Genomic DNA, 24646 nt, shown 5'->3' on the forward strand with positions numbered 1-24646 from the left:
TAGAATGCTGTAATTGACTAATCAGAATCGAGTATTCAACCAAGCTGTGTCATAAACAGTTATAATGAATGTGTTGTTGCTCTTTAATCATTTATTAATTGCAATTGTTGGCAAGTCACTGTCATATAAGATAAATAAAACATGCTGTTCAAGGAAAACAATCCATTTCAGTTTGGTATTTTCTTGTCACAGTATATGCTGTCATACAGAGCCCTGCTCATGACATGAAAGGAATATTAAAAAATCATGGCCAGGTTTGATGAATTTGTTCCCACAATATCTCTGCATTCCCTCGATTTAATCATTCATGGCCACATTTTACACATTTGTTCCGCCATTTGAGTTAAATCATGGCCACATTTTAATAACTCATTCCCTTATTTTAGTTAAATCATGACCATGTTTTAATAATTTGTGATCATATTTGATAATTCGTTCTGAATAGTATAGACTGCTCTTTATTAATGCATTGCTCTCATTTAGACCACTCTTTATTAACACATTAACTCTCGTTTAGGCCACTGAAAACATCTGTATCAGATGGTATGGATAGTACAGAGCCTGTATGGCCACAATTTAACTAAAATGGGGTAACCAGTAAAATGTGGCCACGAATTAGTTTTTTAAAAAAGGCAATAAATTGTTAAAACCTGGCCACAATTTTATGAAAATAAGGGAACGAGTAAAATGTGGCCACTAATTAGTAAAATGTGACAATTAATTATTTATATATCAGTGCTGTAGTCGAGTCACTAAACCCCGAGTCTGAATCCAGTCTCGAGTCCCCAGTATTCAAATCCGAGTCAAGTCCAAGTCATGAAAGAAAATTTCGAGTTGAGTCCAATTTGAATCCACTCTTGATCCGAGTCGAGTCCAAGAGCAAGACTCCAATCGCACCATTTGACGGTGGCTGTTGCTGCCTTTATGTGAAAACGTCTCTGCTGCTGTGTTGGACTAACGTGACTGCTCGACTGCCCCATTTTAGTGAATAGGCTACAGATAAAAGGCTTGTTCATTGCTCAGCAAGCCCCGCCCACTATCAACAGGGCAAATAACATGAGAGAGGGTTAACACTAGCGAGTTCATTGCTCAGCAAGCAAGCCCCGCTATCAACAGCGCAATGAACATAGCGTGTCACTTCCTTCTCTGGGTGGAGTCTTGCCAAATGACAATTGAAGTTCGAGGTTGTCCCCGTCGTCTCCTCAATAGTTCTTCTACATATGGAACACACAGCAGTGCTTTTTTTCCCCACTGCACGAGAAGTCTGTATAAGCAAAGCGGACAATCCTAGGGGCGTTCTCTCCAGGTATTTTAGTGCCAGTGACGTTAATTTGTTCCTGAATATGACGTATGAACAGGTGAATGTGCATTCTCTTGCACAAAATTAGTATAAAATTAATGTAGTATAAATATCTTCTGCCAAATTATGATGGCGTGTTACAAAAAATAAAGAAAAAATCTGAGTCCTCATGTCCAATTTACAAGTCCAAATGGAGCTAATTGGACATGAGTCTGAGTCCAAGTCCAAGTCAAGTCACAAGTCCTTAAAATTAGGGCACAAGTCAGACTCGAGTACTGCAAGCCTGATATATTAGCAGAGCCTTTAGCCCGCGCAAATGGAGCCCCATAGGCATAGAGTGTGGATACATAAAGAAACCCATCGAGTTGTTTTTTGATGGTTTTGGTCATGTGCGTGCCTGCCACCATACCAGTGTGAGTAATTACCCGTCCTCCACACTGCCTCGTGGCCAGTGTTATTAGTAATTACCAGTCATACACACCGCCTAGTGGCCAGTGTTAGTAATTACCAGTCATACACACCGCCAAGTGCCCTGCGTTAGCGGAGCTCTGGCCCACGCGAGCGGAGCCCCATAGGTATAGAGTGGATACATAAAGAAACCCATCGAGTTGTTTTCTGATGGTTTCGGTCGTGTGCGTGCCTTTCACCACAGGAAACCCAACAACTAGTGAAGTGAGTCATAAAGTGTGAAGTAGAGTAGTACTTGGGACAGTGTAGTCGTTTGTAACTTGTCGCTGTTGTCGCCCAATGTTTTGTACAACATAAGGAAACAGTATCATAACTATAATGGGAAAGAAATAAAACAAAAGAGGCTGGCTATGATAGAAGAAAATTCTACAACCCAGAAACAGATGGGAGCTCCTCTTTTAGCCAGTGCCTAAATCCATCCATCCATCCATTATCTGTAGCCGCTTATCCTGTCCTACAGGGTCGCAGGCAAGCTGGAGCCTATCCCAGATAATGATGGGCAAGAGGCGGGGTACATGCTGGATAAGTCGCCAGGTCATCGCAAGGCTGATACATAGACACAGACAATTATTCACACTCATGGTCAATTTAGAGCCACCAATTAGCCTAAAGCCAGTATCTCACTGGGCTGCGACAGCTTGCGAAAAATTGTGAACATCATTCGAAAGAGAGTTTCAAAAGTGTCTTGAAACATTCGTGGGGCTTCTCAATTTCCTCGCATGAGTCGCAAAGTGTTGCTCCTTCAATGCTGAAATTTTGAACATGTACAAAAAATTTGTGCGACAAAATTTCTCTCAAAATAGCCGCAAATGCGTCGCTGGTGTCACAAAGCCGTCACAAACCCTTCTCAAGTCAGTTTCCCTGAGACAGGAAGTGTAAATGTATCTCACTGGGCTGCGACAGCCTGCGACTAGTTGGAGATACAACAATTGCGATAAAATATGCGAATATCAATTCAGTGTGATTCCAAGTGAAAATTGTCGCTAATTCACATATTTTATCGCAACTGTTGTGTCTCCAACTAGTCGCAGGCTGTCGCAGCCCAGTGAGATACTACCCTAACCTGCATGTCTTTGGACTGTGGGGGAAACCGGAGCACCCGGAGGAAACCCACGTGGACAGCATGGAAACTCCACACAGAAAGGCCCTCATCTCAAACCCAGGACCTTCTTGCTGTGAGGTGACAGAGCTAACCACTACACCGCCCTGCCTAAATCGATATATTACTTGAATCCATCCATCCATTATCTGTAGCCGCTTATCCTGTCCTACAGGGTCGCAGGCAAGCTGGAGCCTATCCCAGCTGACTATGGGCGAGAGGCGGGGTACACCCTGGACAAGTCGCCAGGTCATCGCAGGGCCGACACATAGACAAACAACTATTCACGCTCACATTCACACCTACGGTCAATTTAGAGCCAACAATTAGCCTAACCTGCATGCCTTTGGGGGAAACCGGTGCACCTGAAGGAAACCCACGCAGACACGGGGAGAGCATGCAAACTCCACACAGAAAGGCCCTCGCTGGCCTCGAACCCAGGACCTTCTTGCTGTGAGGTGACAGTGCTAACCACTACACCACCCTGCCTAAATCTATATATTACTAAATTACTTGAATCCATCCATCCATCCATTATCTGTAGCCACTTATCCTGTCCTACAGGGTCACAGGCAAGCTGGAGCCTATCCCAGCTGACTATGGGCGAGAGGCAGGGTACACCCTGGACAAGTTGCCATTTCATCGCAGGGCTGACACATAGACAAACAACCATTCACGCTCACATTCACACCTATGGTCAATTTAGAGCCAACAATTAGCCTAACCTGCATGTCTTTGGACTGTGGGGGAAACCGGAGGAAACCTATGTGGACATGGGGACAGCATGCAAACTCCACACAGAAAGGCCCTCGCCGGCCGCTGGGCTCGAACCCAGAACCTTCTTGCTGTGAGGTGACAGTGCTAACCACTACACCGCCCTGCCTAAATCTCATCTCATTATCTCTAGCCGCTTTATCCTGTTCTACAGGGTCGCAGGCAAGCTGGAGCCTATCCCAGCTGACTATGGGCAAAAGGCGGGGTACACCCTGGACAAGTCGCTAGGTCATCACAGGGCTGACACATAGACAAAGACAACCATTCACACTCACATTCACACCTACGGTCAATTTAGAGTCACCAGTTAACCTAACCTGCATGTCTTTGGACTGTGGGGGAAACCAGAGGAAACCCACGTGGACATGGGGACAGCATGCAAACTCCACACAGAAAGGCCCTCGCTGGCCGCTGGGCTCGAACCCAGAACCTTCTTGCTACACCACCCTGCCTAAATCTATATATTACTAAATTACTTGAATCCATCCATTATCTATAGCCGCTTATCCTGTCCTACAGGGTCGCAGGCAAGCTGGAGCCTATCCCAGCTGACCATGGGCGAGAGGCGGGGTATACCCTGGACAAGTCTCCAGGTCATCACAGGGCTGACACATAAACAAACAACCATTCATGCTCACATTCACACCTACGGTCAATTTAGAGCCAACAATTACTGTAGCCTAACCTGCATGTCTTTGGACTGTAGGGGAAACCGGAGGAAACCCACGTGGACATGGGGACAGCATGCAAACTCCACACAGAAAGGCCCTCGCTGGCCGCTGGGCTCGAACCCAGAACCTTCTTGCTACACCACCCTGCCTAAATCTATATATTACTAAATTACTTGAATCCATCCATTATCTGTAGCCGCTTATCCTGTCCTACAGGGTCGCAGGCAAGCTGGAGCCTATCCCAGCTGACTATGGGCGAGAGGCGGGGTATACCCTGGACAAGTCGCCAGGTCATCACAGGACTGACACATAGACAAACAACCATTCACGCTCACATTCACACCTACGGTCAATTTAGAGCCAACAATTACTGTAGCCTAACCTGCATGTCTTTGGACTGTGGGGGAAACCAGAGGAAACCCACATGGACATGGGGACAGCATGCAAACTCCACACAGAAAGGCCCTCGCTGGCCGCTGGGCTCGAACCCAGAACCTTGTTGCTGTGAGGTGACAGTGCTAACCACTACACCACCCTGCCTAAATCTATATATTCCTAAACTACTTGAATCCGCACTGGCTAAATTCTCTGCATTTTTGTCCCTTTTGGCCTTCCATATGAGAGCGCTCCTAAAGCCGCTCATCCTTCTGTGGAGTCACATTTGAGGAGCAGCAGCAGGACAGAAACATCATCAGATCTAACAGCGCCGGGGTTCATAGCAGTAAACCGTTTATCACAGGCTTTTTTTTTTCTTTTCCTTTCACTGAGGGAAACATGGCAGCGCGTGAAAATGACACGGATATCATTTGTCTGTCTGAGACTCCTGGAAAGGAAAACGGCTGCTTTCGGCAGGGGGGAGAGCTTTTCTTGCTGGATTAACAAAGTGAAGGACAATTTGATGAATTAACACATATTTTTATTGAATAGTTTCACGATTTTAGCCGAAATCCAGGACAGAAAACAGCCAAACAGCAGGTCGGAGCTTCTCTGTGACTGGGATTCTCTTCTCATTACTTGAGTGTCAAATGTTCCACTAACTGCATCTGGCTTTGAAAGAACTGTTTTCCTCAAATATATACATCTATTCTTATTTATTCCGCAGCTTGGAGACAATTTGAAGCTTTTCTGACCTGCAGGTGTCCTGAGAGAACGAAGTTGAGTCCTAGAAATTGAAGAAAATACCCCAAATGATGTGAAACACATCTGTAAGAGGGTCACACAGGTCAAAAATCTCACAGACAGAGTGGACAAGTTCATCACTACTCATGACAGAGAAGCTACATCACATCATATCACATCGCATCGCATCGCATCACTGTCTGTAACTAGAAGCACGATGTTGAATTGATCTGTTCTCAAACCAGCAGCACATTGAGACGTGACGTTTGTGTATGTTTGAGTTTTGCATGCCGAGAGATGCTGCTGTGTGACCGAGGCGTGCAGATGCTCATCACTACAGTGGGCGCGTTTGCCGCCTTCAGCCTCATGACCATCGCAGTTGGCACAGACTACTGGCTTTACTCCAGAGGAGTGTGTAAAACCAAAGTCAACCATGAAAACGAAACAAGCAGGAAAAACGAAGAAGTGATGACCCACTCGGGATTGTGGAGAACCTGCTGCCTGGAAGGTAAACCATTCTGTTGACACCTTGGCAGTGCTTTCAACCATTGCCCCAGGCCAGCTCTTTCTGTTTAATAGCAATTCCATGTATTTTATTTCAATCTGTCTTCATTCCAGTACAAATCAATATAACAGTGTGTGTGTGTGTGTGTGTGAGAGAGAGAGAGAGAGAGAGAGAGAGCGTGTGTGTGTGCAGACAACATTGTTTCATATTTTCATTACAGAGATATGGGCGGCATGGTGGCGCAGCGGGTAGCATCGCTGCCTCACAGCTGCAGGGTACCCGGTTTGATCCTGAGCGCAGGTTACTGTGTGGAGTTTCTCAACATGTTCCTCCTGTGTCTGCATGGTTTTCTCCCACCTCTCAAAAACATGTGCCTGAAATTGCTCATTAGGGTGTGTGCGTGTGCGCGCATGTGTGTGTGGTGCTCTGCAATGGACTGCTGTCACATCCAGTGTATGATCCTGCTTCACGCCCAGGCTCTGGATCCACCACAGCCCTGACCAGGATAAAGCAGTTATTCAAGATAAATGACAGAGATGTTTCCAGCTCATTTGGAGTAAAAAAAAAAATTTTCACCTAAAAATGTGAAATACGAAGCAGAATAAGGATGTTCGTGCCATTCAGTTCCCTGAACTCTTATTTTCAGTCCATCCATACTCTTGAACTTGGGTGTGTATTTGAATCTGGTTGTGTATTTAATGCCAATTCGTGACTGATCCAGAACACATTTTACACATGAACACAGGACATCGTAGGTGGGGCCAAACAATTTCAGTGGCAATTGATGTATAGGGTAATAGTGCACAAATATTATCTGGGAATGTCATCAAGAAAGAATTATTGAAGATTTTTTTTATATTTATTTCATCAGTTACATAAAAAGGATGTTATATGGTATCAGGGTCAGACCTCCAGGGTGTCTGGTTTGATCCTGAGCTTGGGGTAATATTTGTATCGAGTTTCACATGGCCTCCCTGTGTCAGCATGGGTTTCTCTCCCAAAAACACATGTAGCTACAGTTGATTGGCTACGCCATAGTGTCCCGAGGTGGGAAAGAGTGCCACGCAAAGTACTGCATCCCATCCAGGGTGCATCCAAGCCTTGCTCTCAGTGTTCCCATAATAGGCTGTAGATACACTATGACCAACACCTGACTAACAACAAATGTACCAAAAATTTTGGAGTAAAGTTTATAGTATCAGGAGATACTACACCACAAATCTGTCCATTGTCAATGCTACTAAAATATACAGCGTCTTGTAAAAGTATTCATCCACCTTGGTGTTTGTCCCATTTTGTCGCATTACAAGCTGGAATTAAAATGGATTTTTGGGGGTTCACACCATTTGATTTACATAACATGCCTACCACTTTAAAGGTGAAAATAGTTATTTCATTGTGACACAAACAATAATTAACGTGAAAAAAACAGAAATCTGGAGTGTGCATAGGTATTCACCCACCCCCCAAAAGTCAATACTTTGGAGAGCCACCTTTTGCTGCAATTACAGCTGCAAGTTTCTTGGGGAATGTCTCTTTTATCTTAGCACATCTAGCCACTGGAATTTTGCCAAAACTACTCCAACTCCTTCAAGTTAGATGGGTTGCGTCGGTGTACAGCAATCTTCAAGTTATGCCACAGATTCTCAATTGGATTGAGGTCTGGGCTTTGACGAGGCCATTCCAAGACATTTAAATGTTTCCCTTTAAAGCACTCCAGTGTAGCTTTAGCAGTATGTTTCAGGCCATTGTCCTGCTAGAACGTGAACCTTTGTCCCAGTCTCAAACCTCTGGCTGACTCAAACAGGTTTCCTCCAGAATTGCCCTGTATTTAGTGTCATCCATCTTTCCTTCAGTCCTGACCAGCTTTCCTGTCCCTGCAGATGAAAAATATCCCCACAGCATGATGCTGCCACCACCATGCTTCACTGTAGGAACGGTGCTCTCAGGGTGTTGGGTTTGCGCCACACATGGCATTTCCCATGATGGCCAAAAAGATCAGTTTTAGTCTCATTTGACCAGAGAAGCTTGTTCCATGTGTTTGGGGAGTCTGCCACATGCTGTTGGGCAAACTCCAAATATGTTTTCTGAAACAATGACTTTTTTTCTGGCCACTCTTCCATAAAGCCCCGCTCTGTGGCGTGTACGGCTTAAAGTGGTCCTATGGACAGATACTCCCATCTCCGCTGTGGATCTTTGCAGCTCCTTCAGTGTTATCTTTGGTGTCTTTGTTGCATCTCTGATTAATGCCCTCCTTGCCCGGTCTGTGAGTTTTGGTGGGCGGCCTTCTCTTGTCAGGTTTGTAGTGGTGCCATATTCTCTCCATTTTGCTATAATGGATTTAATGGCGCTCTGTGGGATATTCAAAGTTTGGGATATTTTTTATAACCCAACCCTGATCTATACTTCACAACTTTATCTCTGACCTGTTTGGAGGCTCCTTAGTTTTCATGTTGCTTGCTTAGTAGTGTTGCAGAGTCAGGGTCCTTCCAGAACAGGTTGATTTATACAGACATCATGTGACTGATCATGTGACACTTTGATTGCACTCAGGTGGATCTTAATCAACTAATCATGTGACTAATGAAGTGAATTGGTTGGACCAGCTCTTATTTAGGGGTTTTGTATGAAAGGGGGGGAGCGCAGGTGGCCAAGTGGTTAGAGCGCTTGACCGCTAAGCGAATGGTCCCTGGTTCGAGCCTCGGCTCGACGGGGATCTGGGGCTCGCTCCCTGTCCATCCAGCAGTGAATGGGGACACTGGGGAAGTTAAAGGCGGCGAGGAAAGGAACTGGCCACCCTACCTCACTATGCCGATGGCCCAGGACAAGTGCGCTCTCTAACAGGCACTCCCCCAATGTACGAATCGTATATGGGACTCCCCTTTGCTTTTTTACGAAAGGGGGTGAATACCTATATACACTACAGATTTCAGTTTTTTCATCTTCATTATTGTTTGTGTCACAATAAAAACAAACCAAAAAAAACAATTTTCACCTTTAAAGTGCTAGGCATGTTGTGTAAATCAAATGGTGCTAACCCTCCAAAAATCCATTTTGATTCCAGCTTCTAATGCAACAAAACAGGACAAACACCAAGGGGGATGAATACTTTTGCAAGACACTGTAAAACACGCTTTGTTTATAAAGAGACCCGCAGCTGCACTGTTTAACTGCGTGGTATCTTGTGATATCTATGATAGAACCGTTATAGCTGAGTCATGTTGATGCATCCACACTCGAATGCGCAGATCCAGTGATCAGTCAAAGGGGCTTAATCATAGCTAATGTGGCACTCTGTCAGTGCATTTGTGTGCATGAAAGATTTTTGTAACTATATTCTGATCTGCACTACTTTGTGTAACATTCAATTCTAAAAGCATAAAGCAGTCTGGACGCCTGCTCCCTGAAACTCTACATGCAAGTAATCTGCAGTATAAGTAATGATTTAAAGTGCAGCTTCATGAAAAATGCAACCAAAAGATGATGTTAAGCTGTATTATATATTTTAGAACTCATTTCTGACCTTAAACAAAAGCAATGTTCTATTACGAGTGCATTTTACAAAAAAGTTGGCAGTCGGGTTGAGTTGTGAGTCAGTGTTGTAGTCGAGTCACTATACCTCGAGTCAGAGTCCAGTCTCGAGTCCCCAGTGTTCAAGCCCAAGTCATTAAAAAATTTTTCAAGTCGAGTCCACTTTTGATCCGAGTCGAGTCTGAGAACAAGACTCCAACCGCACCATTAGACGGCGGCTGTTTTAGTGCCATTAACATTAGTTTGTTCCTGAACATGACATATGAACAGGTGAATGTGCTTCTCTTTATCAGGGAGTGCGAAGTATTCTGTCAGAGATGGTTGGGAGATGGATGTCAGTGCAGAAGGTGTGTTTATTAATACAAGTGAAGATGGGTAAACAATCCAGAACGGCAGGTAAAACGGTGAAACAGGTAGTCGGTCGAGTGAGACACAAACAGGCTATCGGAGACTTGGCAGAATCAAAGACAAGAAATAGGAAATCAAAGCTCAGGAAACCAAACAAGGAAATAAGGCTCGGTAATGTGTCAGCAACGCAACTCAATACTTTGCAAAGTAAGTGCGTTTTCACAGTTTTTATATAAGCGCGCTGATTGCGCCTTAATCCTGTGCAGGTGCGAATCGTTTACAGCGTGCGCGCGAGAGTTTGCTTGGCACACGCGCACTGTCCGGAGCGCACCCGAGAGTCTATCTGATGCACGTGCCAAGGTGCGCAGGTGTGACGCTCTTGCACAAAATTAGTACAAACAATAATGTAGATATAAATATCTGATGCCAAATTATTATGACATGTTACAAAACATAAAGAAAAAATCCAAGTCCTCGTCTCCAGTTTATGAGTCCGAATGCAGTTAATGCATGAGTCCAAGTCCAAGTCATCAGTCCTAGTCAAGTCACAAGTTTTTAAAATTAGGGCACGAGTCAGACTCGAGTACTACAAGCCTGTTGTGAGTCAAGAACTGGAACGTCAGGTCAACCTGGGAGTAAGGGTTATTCATTCTCACGTTTTCAAAACATGTTTTAGCTGGTCCATCAGACACAAACATGCTTATCTACCTGATACTCGTGAAAGATTATAGAAAATCAGGCCTCATCGAGGTACAGTTTTCAAGACCAGATAATGCTGGGTGCTTTACCAGGAGACGATAAAATAAAGAAAGGTCCAAAACCAGTGGGGGCTGTGGAAAGTCAACAGATTATTTGTCGAAATGCAGCACTTGTTCAAAGCCAGTGAATTTGTGGCCGGTTTTTAGTTTGTTGTTTTGAGTTTGAGTGTTTTCTCATTATGAAGAAGTAAATGTATCATACAGATTGACAGTGAGATCATTCTCAACGTGCATTCCAACTGTATCTTGTCAAATCTAGACAAAACTAGAAAAGCACTCGGAGATCGCAGACCTCCGCCAAGAATCCTTTAAAAAATTTCGGGATCCAGACGGTGAACCGGATCACCGCCAAAATTTAATGGATTGTTACTTGTGCCCAGTCACACCTCTGGAAAAAATTTCAGAGCAATCCGTTCATAACTTTTTCCGTAATGTTGCTAACAGACAAACCAACAAACAAACTAACAAACCAACGCTACCGAAAACATAACCTCCTTGGCGGAGGTAATAAGTTTAATTCGCACAAAGCTTGTTTCCATGCATTGGGTTTAAAAGGATAATTTCTGAAAGTGTCAATTATAACGCTTTAATAATCTTTTTACTTTGAACTTCTTTTCATCGCTGCATCACATCGAATTTAAACCCATGCAAATCAAACACATAGACCTGACAAAGACTATACGGTATTTGTTATCGAAAACCTTTATGCCATTAAATCTTGTCAAGGGAACGAACGCAGTGGGATTTCTAAAGTTGTGATCAGCTCCTTTAAATTTATGGGGCTTTCTTATTTGTCAAGAATTTGAGCTATTAAAATGACCAAAGTACACACCTCTAGCTTGTACAGGCAAATAAATAACATCGGCTTGTCTTTGGATTGGTGACCTACTGTCACCAGTGATTAGGATTATCAGGTCAGCACTCAGCTGGTCATGTTTGAACATCAGGACGTGAAAACAGGGGGAAAACGCTGCAGGAGTAGGCAGTTTTTCATCGTCATGAACCACTGAACAAATATTCACTGGCGTCTCATTTATATCAGTATACAACCCATGACAAGGACAGAGATGACAGCCTGCCGCCATCACGTCTGAGACATTTGGATAATGAGGCAAAGGAAGCTTATAGAAAAAGCTCATATTGAAATGTGCATCTTTGCTCGAAGTGTCTGCTTCCTGACAGATGAGGTCTGGATGAATTCATTGACAGCCTTGTTTAGAGAAGTGCAGGATGCAATACTCATTTATTCTAACATAAGCCAAAAGCATGACATGGCCAGTGTATTTTTCAAATCAGATAGTCAGTGCTTGTGACGGCATATACAGTCCACCTCCCACCTCTGAATGAGACTCACTGTTTGAAAAGCCTGAGCTCTTGCCCCAAAACAGCAAAACCAAGTAAAGATGTTCACATCACTCAGACTACGTGTTATATTATCCAGGCTTGTCGAGACACACCTTGTCCGACTCGTGCAGTAAGGACTCGTGACTTGACTTGGATTTGAGCAATGATGACTCAGACTCATACATTAACTGCATTCGGACTTACAAATTGGAGACGATGACTTGGATTTTTTCTTTATTTTTTTCTAACATGCCATAATAATTTGGCGCAAGATATTTATGTCGACATTAATTTTTACACTAATTTCATGCAAGAGAATGCACATTCACCTGTTCAAGCTCAAGAACAAACTAACGTTAATGGTGCTAAAATGCCCGGAGAGAACACCCCTAGGATTGTCCGCTTTACTTATACAGACTTCTCGTGCAGTGGGGAAAAAAAGCACTGCGATGTGTTCCATATGTACAGGAACTATCAAGGAGACGACGGGGACAACCTCGAACTTCAATCGTCATTTGGCAAGACTCCACCCAGAGAAGGAAGTGACACGTTATGTTCATTGCCCTGTTGATAGCGGGGCTTGCTTGCTGAGCGATGAACTAGCTAGTGTTAACCCTCTCTCATGTTATTTGCCTTGTTGATAGTGGGCGGGGCTTGCTGAGCGATGAACAGGCTTTTTATCTGTAGCCTATTAACTAAAATGGGGCAGTCAAGGAGTAACGTCAGTCCAACACAGTAGCAGAGACGGTTTCACATAAAGGCAGCAACAGCCACCGTCAAATGGCGCGGTTGGAGTCTTGTTCTCGGACTCGACTCGGACTCGAGGTTTAGTGACTCGACTACAACCATGATGGAATCTGAAAGTATGCGAACGGCAAACATCAACAGTAGCTTAGTCAGGATGCACATAGTTTTGAACAAACCAGAAATGCTCGTGAATGAATTACTCAGACCAGAATAGGTTGCCTTTTCAGGTTTCTTCCTTATGCCATCTCAGGGAGTTTTTCTGTCCTCCTGGGAATCTCTGAAGGTAATATGAAGGTAACATGAGAACATCACTGTCATGTTGTATCAAAAGGTTTGACGACATCTCATAATCTGCAACTAGTTGTGCTTCATATGTGAAGGCCTTCAGTAACTCCTGCCGATGTACATACTGTATATCTCACAAGATTCAACAACTCAGGGCTACTTTCTACAGTTACCATTATCTCAAGCCCACTTTTGTGATATGCCCTCTCTCTGCCGACCTGACCATTATTTTATAAATATGAATCGTGAGACCGAGAATCATTTTTAAAACGTAATGATACACGATAACACATAAGTTATGGTTTTGTCTCTCTGTGTATCTGTCCTTCTCTCTGTCACTGTGTGTGTGTGTGTGTGTGTGTGTGTGAGGGAACGAGAGAGAGAGAGATGGAGAAGTGTGTGATTAATGCAGTAGGTCTCAAGGGAGTGAGTTTTGGGGAATCGAGTGGAGGGGGGAGGGTGCAGGGGAATGAGGGAGCAAAAGCACAAAGAACGAGTGAGGATAAGAAGAATCCGCCCTCGGGGAGAGCAGAGCCTGTCACACACACTCACATCACTCACTGTATACACACACACAAACACATACACACACATCACCTTGGAAACAGGCCTCTCCCGCCTAAAAGAGACTGAGAGAAAGAAAGAGAGAGAGAGAGAATCATTCATCCCCCTGGTCACCAAGGCTTATCAAGATATTGAGAAACAAATATCCTGGTTTCTTCTGTAGTGTCTTCCTCACACTTAATGTCACCTTACAAATAATTTCCAAGGGAAACACACCCATACCCATCATCAGAATGTTAGGCAGGAGTACCATGGTGTGAATGCCATGCTGTGGAGCTGCCGAGATGCATGAAGCATGATGTGGAGTGGCATGTAGGTAGGACGGACGGCAGAGAACGGGAGCAGCAATCAGCACAAACGCAGAGCTTTGGAAGAGGGCAGAGCAAACCTCTTTATCATTATCAACAGAGCATGCAAAGTGAACAGCCTGAAACATGGATTGGAAAACAGGTACACACACCAAAGAAGACTAGATGCTGTTCTTAACCCTTGCCCAAGAGACACGGGTTGGAGTGCTGCCGTGACTGGGGAAATGGTCTCATCTATTGAACAAACCAGCTTCCTGCAACAAAAAAAATCTCAGCTAGTGCTTCTGGAATGAGTACTATTAACTCTTCAAGAATTCCTCAGGGATAAGATGAAATGGATTTGAGAACGGTAACTGCAGAAGTGTTAATGGAGCTCTTTAATGGCATGTCAGTGGTCAGTCAGCCAAGGCCATTGGACTTTACGTTACAACACTTTAAATGGTGTTTAAACCAGAGATTTTCTCTTCTGGGTGGTGTAGTGGTTAGCACTATCACCTCACAGCAAAAAGGGTCTGGGTTCGAGCCCAGCGGCCGATGGGGGCCTTTCTGTGTGGAGTTTGCATGTTCTCCCCGTATCTGTGTGGGTTTCCTCCGGGTGCTCCGGTTTCCTCCCACAATCCAAAGGCATGCAGTTAGGCTAATTGGCTGCTCTAAATTGCCCAGAGATGACTTGCAACCACGTGATCAAAATGTGCTATGTCATGAGCGTCCGCCATGATGGTGGATATACAAGCAACTAGGATGGCAGCCGCTGAAAGCGTGTCTGTAAACAATGCTGAATTTTCTCAGTATTCCCACGATTTGAACGGTCAAACGAAGATTTGATACAAAGAGAAGATATATATGTGTGGTTTTGACGAATATTATTTTAAAAAGTCAGACTTTTCTGAAGATAAGACGCTTCTACCGACCATCGAGTACCCAGATATCGCATTCTATCTGGTTTGGCTGCCGAAGAATCAAGTCTGACCTTGGATGAAACATAGCCCATTTTCTGAGTGGGTGCCCAGTCTGGATTGTTTCTAGCGTATAATTTTTCTGGCGAGTGAACCACGACAAGAGAACACTCATTTTATCACAAAATTCTAGCAACACAAAATAAAATTCTTCCATGATATTATCGAGAAAGCTTTTGAATCTCACCTGAGATAAAATGATTACCGCAAACACGAGCTGTTTTGGTTTTAGCCTCTGTTAGATCAGCCCTGCCGATGTTGTTCAGCCGTGCTCATCTCCTCTCCTCTCCGTACCAGTCCTCAGGAGTTTCCTCGCCCTCTTTCTGAATCACAGACGGAATTCTAAAAAATCGGAATGTGCCACGGTCACGAGTATTGTTGTGACCACGACTGTATACAACACAAAGATATGGAATAGCTAAAAGAGTGCTTAAAGCAGTGGAAAACCAAAGAGAGTTGTGCACGTGTGACTATATTTTGTTTGGAATGTCGCTTGACCCCGCATTTGTATATCCACCAACATGGCCGACATCAGGGTTTCTATTTTGCTTTGACGTCACTTGCAAGTGAAGGAGAGGTGTGAATGGTTGTTTCCCAAACCCAGAAATGGGAGGGCTGTGGCAGGAAGGGCATCCGGCGTAAAACTCTGCTCTTATGAATATGACATGGATCAATTGGGTCCATGTGGACCTCGACGTGGCAACAGTGCTGGACAAAGCTATGTGTGGAGTCAAAGTTATTCAATCCATCTCAAGTAAGATGTGGAAGGAAGTGGATACACACTCTAGGCAGCGAAATAGCAGTCGTCAAAAATGTTTTCACAATGCATAAGGCAACATCTGCTGGCAAAATCCCCAGTGTGTCTCTCTGGAGGGGCTGAAATTTATCATACAATTACAGAGTACATAAATTGGTTTGTATACAAGGACAAAAACCCAGACATGGACAGGTATTTAATTCTGGACAGAATAAAATCCCAAATTGAACACTGTGGCAGCGGGGGCGTGGTCAAGTGTCGGTCTGTGACCGGAGGGCGGAGTCAGGGAAGGTAAGTGGCAGAATCACTGCACCTGACGTCAATTAACCTGTGTTTGTGTGTCTTCCCCAGTGACCGCGCCCTATATAAGTAGGGAGAGAGGAGGAAGGGAGCTCTCTCCCAAACCAGACAACTAATGTGTGTGTGTCTGGGAGTTTGTGTGTGACTGAAAAGTAACACAATAAAGAGTTTTGACAACTCAGTTCTGGCCTGCCGTACTTCTGTGCTCCACCCACCCACTCAAACTCTTACAGTGGTGCCGAAACCCGGGACGGAGCACAGAGGAGAACAGCCCCATGGAGTCCTCCCCCTTTGCAGACCTGGTCCACACCCTCACCACGGCCCAACAGAGCCAGCATCAGGCGTTGGTCGCCCTCCGAAAGGAGCTAGAGCAAAGGTTTGAGGCCCTAGTGCTGGCGCAACAGGAAGATCGTCAGGCGTTCCAGCACCTTCTCGCGTCGGCGGGGTCCACCACCTCCACCGCCGCGGGCTCTCCCCACCTCACCCTAACGAAGATGGGCCCGCACGACGACCCCGAGGCCTTTCTCACGCTATTTGAACAAGCAGTAGAGGCCTCGGGCTGGCCGGTGGAACAGCGCACGGCGCGCCTCCTCCCCCTGCTAACGGGTGAGGCGCAGCTGGCCGCGCTACAGCTTCCCACTGACAGCCGGCTGGTCTACGCGGACCTGCGCTGGGCCATCCTCCAGCGTGTGGGGTGCACCCCCGAACAACATCGACAGCGCTTCCGTGCTCTGCGCCAAGAGGAGCTCGGCCGCCCGTTCGCATTTGGCCAGCAACTCCGGGACGCCTGCCGGCGGTGGCTGAGGGCTGACAACCGCAACGCCGAGGGAGTCGTCGATCTGGTGGCACTGGAGCAGTTCATCGCACAACTTCCCAAAGGGACCGTGGAGTGGGTCCAGTGCCATCGCCCGGCGTCGCTGGATCAGGCCATCGAGTTGGCGGAGGATCATTTGGCGGCTGTTCCCACGGCAGGCTCACAGATCCCCTCTTTGCTTCTCTCCTCTCTCTCTCTCTCTCTTCCCCCCCTTCTGTATTTCATCCTCGCCTGGTTCCCCCACCGCAGAGGCGGGGGCTGGCTCCCTCACAGCCGGCCCGCCGCACCCGCAGTGCCCTCCCATTTCCCGCTTTCATGTCTGTCTCCCCCCCCCCCCCCCCCCCTCAGGTGAGTGAGCCACAGAGCGCCGGTGCAGAGAGAGAGCCCGGGCCAGTTTGCTGGCGCTGCAGGGAGCCAGGGCACCTCCGGCATCAGTGCTTGGCAAAGGAGGTGGGCGTGGTGGTCCAGATCCCCGACGCGCCAGGAACTGCCCTCGATCGGGCTGGAGCGTATCGCATACTGGTGAGTGTCCAAGGGGATACGTATCAGGCTTTGGTGGACTCTGGCTGTAATCAGACCTCAATCCACCAAAGCCTGGTGCAAAACGAGGCATTGGGGGGAGCACAATTGGTGAAGGTGTTGTGTGTGCACGGGGATGTTCACAACTACCCTTTAGTGTCGGTCCACATTCTATTTTGAGGGGAGAAATTTAGTGTAAAGGCGGCGGTTAATCCTCGCCTTACCCACTCGATAATTTTGGGGACTGATTGGCCAGGATTTGGGGAGTTAATGACTCATTTAATAAAGAGTGGGTCCTGCCGTAGTTCAGCAGGGGGAGGTCCCAGTGTGGCATTGGCGGGAGCAGCTGTCACAGAGCCATCTACTTCATCTCCACGTCAGAGTGAGGAGCAGCAGGCTCCTCCTCCCTCTCTTGGGGAATCCCTCGCGGATTTCCCGTTAGAGCAGTCACGAGACGAGACTCTGCGGCATGTGTTTGACCAAGTGAGAGTAATTGATGGTCAAACGCTCCAGCCAAATGCCACACCGTCCTTCCCCTATTTCTCTATTATGAAAGATAGATTATACCAAGTGACGCAGGACACTCAGACTAAAGAGCAGATCACGCAACTTTTGATCCTAAAGAGCCACCGGGAATTGGTATTTCAGGCAGCTCACTTTAATCCCATGGCTGGACACTTGGGGCAGGATAAGACACTAGCCTGAATAATGGCCTGGTTCTATTGGCCAGAGATTTGCGGCGATGTCTGTAGGTGGTGTACGGCATGCCGTGAATGCCAGTTAGTAAATCCTGTGGCCATTCCAAAAGCGCCTTTGCGCCCTCTACCATTAATCGAGACCCCGTTCGAAAGAATTGGGATGGATCTCATCGGGCCATTAGATCGGTCAACATGAGGGTATCACTTTATTTTAGTCCTGGTGGACTATGCAACGCGATACCCGGAACCAGTGCCTCTTCGCAATATCTCAGCACGCAGTATTGCAGAAGCACTCTTCCACGTCATCTCCCGAGTCGGAATCCCCAAGGAGATTCCGACTGATCAAGGCACTTCGTTTATGTCACGCACACTGAGCGAACTGTATGGGTTATTGGGAATTAAGCCGATCCGTACCAGCGTTTATCACTCGCAAACGGACGGTGTAGTCGAAAGGTTCACCCGCACACTCAAGAATATAATTAAAAAATTCATGGGGGCATCGTGGCTCAGGTGGCTAAGGCGCCATACCATAAATCCGGGGACCCGGGTTCGATCCCGACCCGAGGTCATTTCCCGATCCCTCCCTGTCTCTCTCTCCTGCTCATTTCCTGTCCTGTCTCTACACTGTCCGATCCAATAAAGGTGAAAAAAAGCCCAAAAAATATCTTTTAAAAAAAATCGTAAGCGAGGACGCATGCAATTGGAATAAATGGCTCGAACTCCTGTTATTCGCAGTGCGAGAGGTCCCCCAAGCCTCCACGGGGTTCTCCCCATTTGAATTATTATACGGGCGTAAGCCGCGCGGCATCCTAGATGTACTGCAGGAAAATTGGGAGGAGGGACCTTCACCGAGCAAAAATGAAATCCAATATGTTATTGACCTGCGCGCAAAACTCCACACACTCGCACACCTAACCCAGGAGAATTTGCGGCAGGCCCAAGAACGGCAAATCCGCCTGTACGACAGGGGTACGTGCCTTAGGGAGTTCACACCGGGAGATAAAGTACTCGTACTGTTGCCCACGTCGAGCTCCAAATTGATCGCCAAGTGGCAAGGACCCTTTTGAACACGGCGAGTTGGGGACGTTGACTATGAGGTGAGGCGAACGGACAGGGGTGGGGCGCTACAGATTTACCACCTCAACCTACTCAAACTCTGGAACAAGGAGGTCCCCATGGCGTTGGTGTCGTTGGTTCCAGAGAAGGCAGAGCTGGGGCTACAGGTTCAAAAGGGAACATTGACATCGCGTACCTCTCCGGTCCCCTGTGGAGACCACCTCTCCCCGACCCAACTCACAGAGGTTGCCCAGTTGCAGACTGAATTTTCGGACATGTTCTCGCCCCTGCCCGGCCGCACCCGCCTCATAGAACACTACATTGAGATGCCCCCGGGGGTGGTAGTGTGCAGCCGCCCTTACAGGCTACCTGAACACACACAAAAGGTGGTTCGGGGAGAACTCGAGGCCATGCTCGAAATGGGCATCGTCGAGGAGTCCCACAGTAACTGGAGCAGCCCGGTGGTCTTGGTTCCCAAGGCCAACGGGTCGGTCCGGTTCTGTGTGGACTACAGAAAAGTCAATGCGGTGTCTAAATTTGATGCGTACCCAATGCCTCGTATTGACGAGTTGCTGGATCGACTAGGCACGGCTCGCTTTTATTCGACACTGGATTTGACAAAGGGTTATTGGCAGATCCCCTTGACTCCACTATCCCGAGAAAAAACGGCCTTTTCCACACCTTTTGGCTTACACCAATTCATCACACTTCCTTTTGGGCTGTTTGGGGCGCCCGCTACGTTTCAACGGCTTATGGACAGGGTCCTCCGCCCCCACGCCACCTATGCGGCCGCATACTTGGATGATATTATAATCTATAGTAATGACTGGCCGCGGCATCTACAACACCTGAGGGCCGTCCTTGGGTCGCTGAGGCGAGCGGGTCTCATGGCCAACCCGAAGAAGTGTGCGATTGGGCGGGTGGAAGTACAGTATCTGGGCTTCCACTTGGGCAATGGACAGGTGCGTCCCCAAATTAATAAGACGGCAGCGATTGCGGCCTGCCCGAGGCCCAAGACCAAAAAGGGGGTGAGACAGTTCCTGGAGCTGGCTAGCTATTATTGTAGGTTTATTTATTTATTTATTTATTTATTTTTTACAAAACTTTATTTATCCCCGAAGGGCAATTAGAAGGGCGAAGAGCAATACATTAAAATAAGAGCAAGAGAATAAAATCACAAAAAGAATAAAATCACAAAAGTGGGCAAAAAACCAAACAAACAGCATATAATGTACAATGGCAGGCCTGCTGCCAGTACCAAAGTAAAAAAAACCCAGCAGATAAAATATGGCAAATAAATAAAAGGAAGCGTGGATAAAATTAAAGTGACAATATGATTAGAGTGACATTGTAGTTAAAATGACAAGGTGATATTGTAATATGTGGCAGATCACAGAATCCATGGACACATGTCTGCCCGGGGGCATTTTGAGTTATTGACAGATTCAGAAAGTACAGTTTCTAAGCTTTCCAATGATGCCTTCCATGTGGAGATCTGACAATATTTGAAGAATGTGTGGCCTTTTGAAAGTGTATACTTCTTAAAACAGAAAAGGGAGAAAATCGCCCTCAAAGTTTTCCATCTCAGCTACTCTGGGTGTAGGGCGGGCACATAATGGTGCTCATTTGCATGATATTAAGGAAAGCCCTACCCCCTACGAGCTAGCACGATACTACTTTCATGTAAACAAAGATCACCACGTCAATTTTCCTTCCATGCAAAGTATGCCCAACACAATTATGAAGTACAAAAATAAGTCCTAAAGTATACTTTAACGTTTTGTGGTTGAAAAATTACTCACACTGTAAGAAAGAAAGATAGCACGATGATGACACAACTAACACAACACTATTCATGTAAAGCCTCGGTCACAACCGGCCGTATGTGCTCCTACAGCCGGTCTACACGCAAAAAACCCAAGAAACACACGGAGAGCGCGCATGAAACGCACGAGAGCGCGCGTGTGAAAAGCACGAGAGCGCGCGTGTGATGTGCTGATTTTCGAGCCGCAGACCGGCCACAGAGGTTCTTTGTCATGTCAAACAAACTCTACGGGCGCTTACGTTTTTTTCAGGTTGCAAGACAAACTTACGGCCAACGCGCGTCTTTCTCCGTGAACAAAAAAAAACGCAGCGATTTGGGAAACGCCAAAAATCACACGGCCAAAAAATCGTACGTCCGGTTGTGACCTAGGCTTAACCAAACCACAACACTCTCCGTTACATGCAAAAATAACCACACAGCCTTAGATTAATAAACTTACCCCATCAGAAAGAGAAACGTCACCTTGCACACACCAATGCCTCCGATGGAATGTAATCCTAGAACGGTCCGTGTATCATCCGATCATTCAAGTATTCCATTCAATCTGGAAAACGAGGTTGCGTTTTTTTTTGCTAGAAATGGTTATCTCCGATGTAAATACCGTGTGTCTGTTTGCTTCGCGGTGTTTCAGCTCCTCTGCGCTCTGTTTAGTAACTCATTCCATAGTGAAATCACACGCCTGTATGCAGTTAAGTAGCCATGCGCTCAGCTCGGATCATACAGCTGATTCGCGGAAAAAAAAAACAAATGACTTAAATCATCATGCGAATGGCCCATATGGTAATTTACCCACACCCCCCAGCAGGCTACAGTCCTGACAAAAACGAGATAATTTGCAACAAAAAATGTATGCTTTTCCAACAAAACAATCTATTATCTGAAATACTGATTGCATTCTTCAAGATCTCAACTTGCACATGATGGAAAAAACCAAAAATCACAAATTTCGAGAAAAAAAAATGCTTCTTTTGCGATTATCTCGGATTCGTTTCGGCCGACATGTGTCCCTGGATTCGGTGAGGGGTCACATATTGCACATCAGGACATGTGATATTGCACTAGAGTATTGTACAGAAGACTTAAGTTATTGTAACTGTCTTAGATTTCTTAGAGTTCAGGAGGAGAATAACACTTGGAACAAAGGTTGCTCTCCTCCTCTGGGTCTTACAGGCCGGACAGCGGAACTTGCGACCAGATGGCAGCTGCTCAAATGCCGGGAACAAAGCATGAGTCGAGTCCTTAAGAATTCGACAAGCCAGGCCGCTAGCCTGCTGCTCGTACACAGCACTCAGGTGGCGAGCAGGAAGTCCAATAATTTTAGAACGCACCTTGACAATGTTATGCAGGCGGTTCCTATCCTGTACAGTAATGGAGTAATACCAACAGCATATAGAAAAAGCTAAAACACTTTCAATGAATGTGTAATAGAATGTCAGCAAGATGTTCTGACTGACAGAAAGAGTTCAGTTTCCTTAGTAGGTACATCCTCTGGTGGCACTTCCTCAGGATCCCTTCTGTGTTGGAAGAGAACCTCAGTTGGCAGTCCAGAATGGTTCCCAGGTATTTGTATTCCTCAACTGTCTCAACCGGAAAACCGTGGACCATAGTGGTGACAGCCGCCGCCAGTTCCCTTTGGCTGCTGGAGAAGGTCACCACCATCTCCTAAGTTTTGCTAACATTCAACTCCAGGCAGGAAGAGTCACACCACTCTACAAACTGCTGAAGAGCGGGTCCATGATGGAGGGAGGGGCCGGACAGGAGAACTGTGTCATCGGCAAACTTAACCAGGTGACAGTTGGGGTACGTTGATCTGCACTCATCAGTGTACAGAATGAAGAGCAGCAGAGAAAGCACACAGCCTTGTGGGGAGCCAGTGGAGGTGGTGAGGAGATCAGACAGGTTATTGTTAATCCGGACACGCTGGGTACGGTTGGTTAGAAAGTCCAGGATCCAGAGAATTATACCTAATTATTCGGATGCCACCAGCCCGCTGACTGATCTCACTAAAAAGGGGGCACCAGATCCAGTCCAGTGGACGGAGCAATGCCAGCGGGCTTTCTCTGAGGTGAAGGCTGCATTGTGTGGGGGGCCACTGTTACACTCCCCTGACTTTTCTCTCCCCTTTATGTTGCAGACGGACGTGTCGGACAGAGGGCTGGGGGCTGTTTTGTCCCAGGAGGTGGAGGGGGGAGGATCGCCCCATGCTGTACATCAGCAGGAAGCTGTCAGTGCATGAGGGGCACTACAGCACAATAGAGAAGGAGTGCCTCGCCATCAAGTGGGCGGTCCTTGCCCTCCGTTACTACCTGCTGGGACGCCCTTTCACCCTCTGTTCAGACCACGCGCCCCTCCAGTGGCTCCACCGCATGAAGGATGCCAACACGCGGATCACCCGTTGGTATCTGGCACTCCAGCCCTTTAACTTCAAGGTGATCCACAGGCCGGGGGCGCAGATGGTCGTGGCGGACTTCCTCTCCCATTGGGGGGGACACTCGGCTGCAGGCCGGACAGCTGCCCGGCCTGAGTCGGGCGGTGGGGGTATGTGGCAGCGGGGGCGTGGTCAAGCGTCGGTCTGTGACCGGAGGGTGGAGTCAGGGAATGTAAGTGGCAGAATCACTGCACCTGACGTCAATTAACCTGTGTTTGTGTGTCTTCCCCAGTGACCGCGCCCTATATAAGGAGGGAGAGAGAGGAGGAAGGGAGCTCTCTCCTGAACCAGACGACTAATGTGTGTGTGTCTGGGAGTTTGTGTGTGACTGAAAAGTAACACAATAAAGAGTTTTGACAACTCAGTTCTGGCCTGCCGTACTTCTGTGCTCCACCCACCCGCTCAAACTCTTACAAACACATTTTAAACTACTCCAAGTTCCGATGCAAATTTAATCCTTCCCAATTAGGGTTATGTACATTCATTCTTATGAGCATCAATGCTATTTGCTGCTGGTCACTAGAAAAATCTATATTTACACACACACCAAACACATTTTCACACATGCACACACCCTATACTCACGTACAGTGTTTGTATAAGTGTGTGTACAAGGTGTAGTACAAGGTGACTGTGAAGTGAGGGCCTTTCTGTGCGGAGTTTGCATGTTCTCCCCGTGTCCGCGTGGGTTTCCTCCGGGTGCTCCGGTTTCCCCCACAGTCCAAAGACATGCAGGTTAGGTTAACTGGTGACTCTAAATTGACCGTAGGTGTGAATGTGAGTGTGAATGGTTGTCTGTGTCTATGTGTCAGCCCTGTGATGACCTGGCGACTTGTCCAGGGTGTACCCCGCCTTTCGCCCGTAGTCAGCTGGAATAGGCTCCAGCTTGCCTGCGACCCTGTAGAACAGGATAAAGCGGCTAGAGATAATGAGATGAGATGAACAAAAAACCCGAAAAGATCTAAAAGGTTTCCTTCTGGTAACTGTGGTTAAGGATAACGTTAGATTTAGGTGTTAGCGTATTATTAATTAGTTGTATTAATAACTCTGTCACTGTCAGGTCCTTACAAAGATAGTAAGACATGTAGGTGTGTGTGTGTGAGATGTGTGTGTGTGTGTGACTTTAGTAATGGAAAAATCATGTCTCTTCTTTGTAGGATATTGCAGAAACTCAGTTTTTATCCATAATGCAAGTTAAGTGTTTTATTCTGTCATTGTTTTAAACTGTAGGATTGGATGAATAATGAATATTTATAATGTATTCAAGCCATGTTCTATGGTACAGGAGTTAAACATATTCACTCATTTCATCGAGTAGCTTGACACTTGTGTTTTCTGGAAAATAAGGACAGTGAATTTACCATGCTCAGAATACAGCTAATGGCAAAAGGGCACAATTTGTTAAACACAATACTGTTAACATGAACACTTCCAACATTTTCTGCTCCCTTTTGGCAGTAATAGAAAGACTG

At 46.4% G+C, this 24646-nt stretch overlaps 1 protein-coding gene across 1 annotated transcript in view; it reads left to right on the top strand.

Annotated features, from left to right (window-relative positions):
• The first annotated feature begins 5728 nt into the window (after nt 1-5728).
• cacng3b (calcium channel, voltage-dependent, gamma subunit 3b) overlaps nt 5729-24646 on the top strand; it is an 84573-nt gene continuing 65655 nt past the window's right edge. Inside the window, exon 1 of the mRNA XM_060902522.1 lies at nt 5729-5939. Coding sequence (XP_060758505.1) covers nt 5729-5939 — 211 coding nt within the window. The remainder of the gene's footprint in view (nt 5940-24646) is intronic.

Source organism: Neoarius graeffei, chromosome 20 (genome assembly GCF_027579695.1).
Source record: "Neoarius graeffei isolate fNeoGra1 chromosome 20, fNeoGra1.pri, whole genome shotgun sequence".
In the NCBI taxonomy this organism is placed as follows: Eukaryota; Metazoa; Chordata; class Actinopteri; order Siluriformes; family Ariidae; genus Neoarius; species Neoarius graeffei.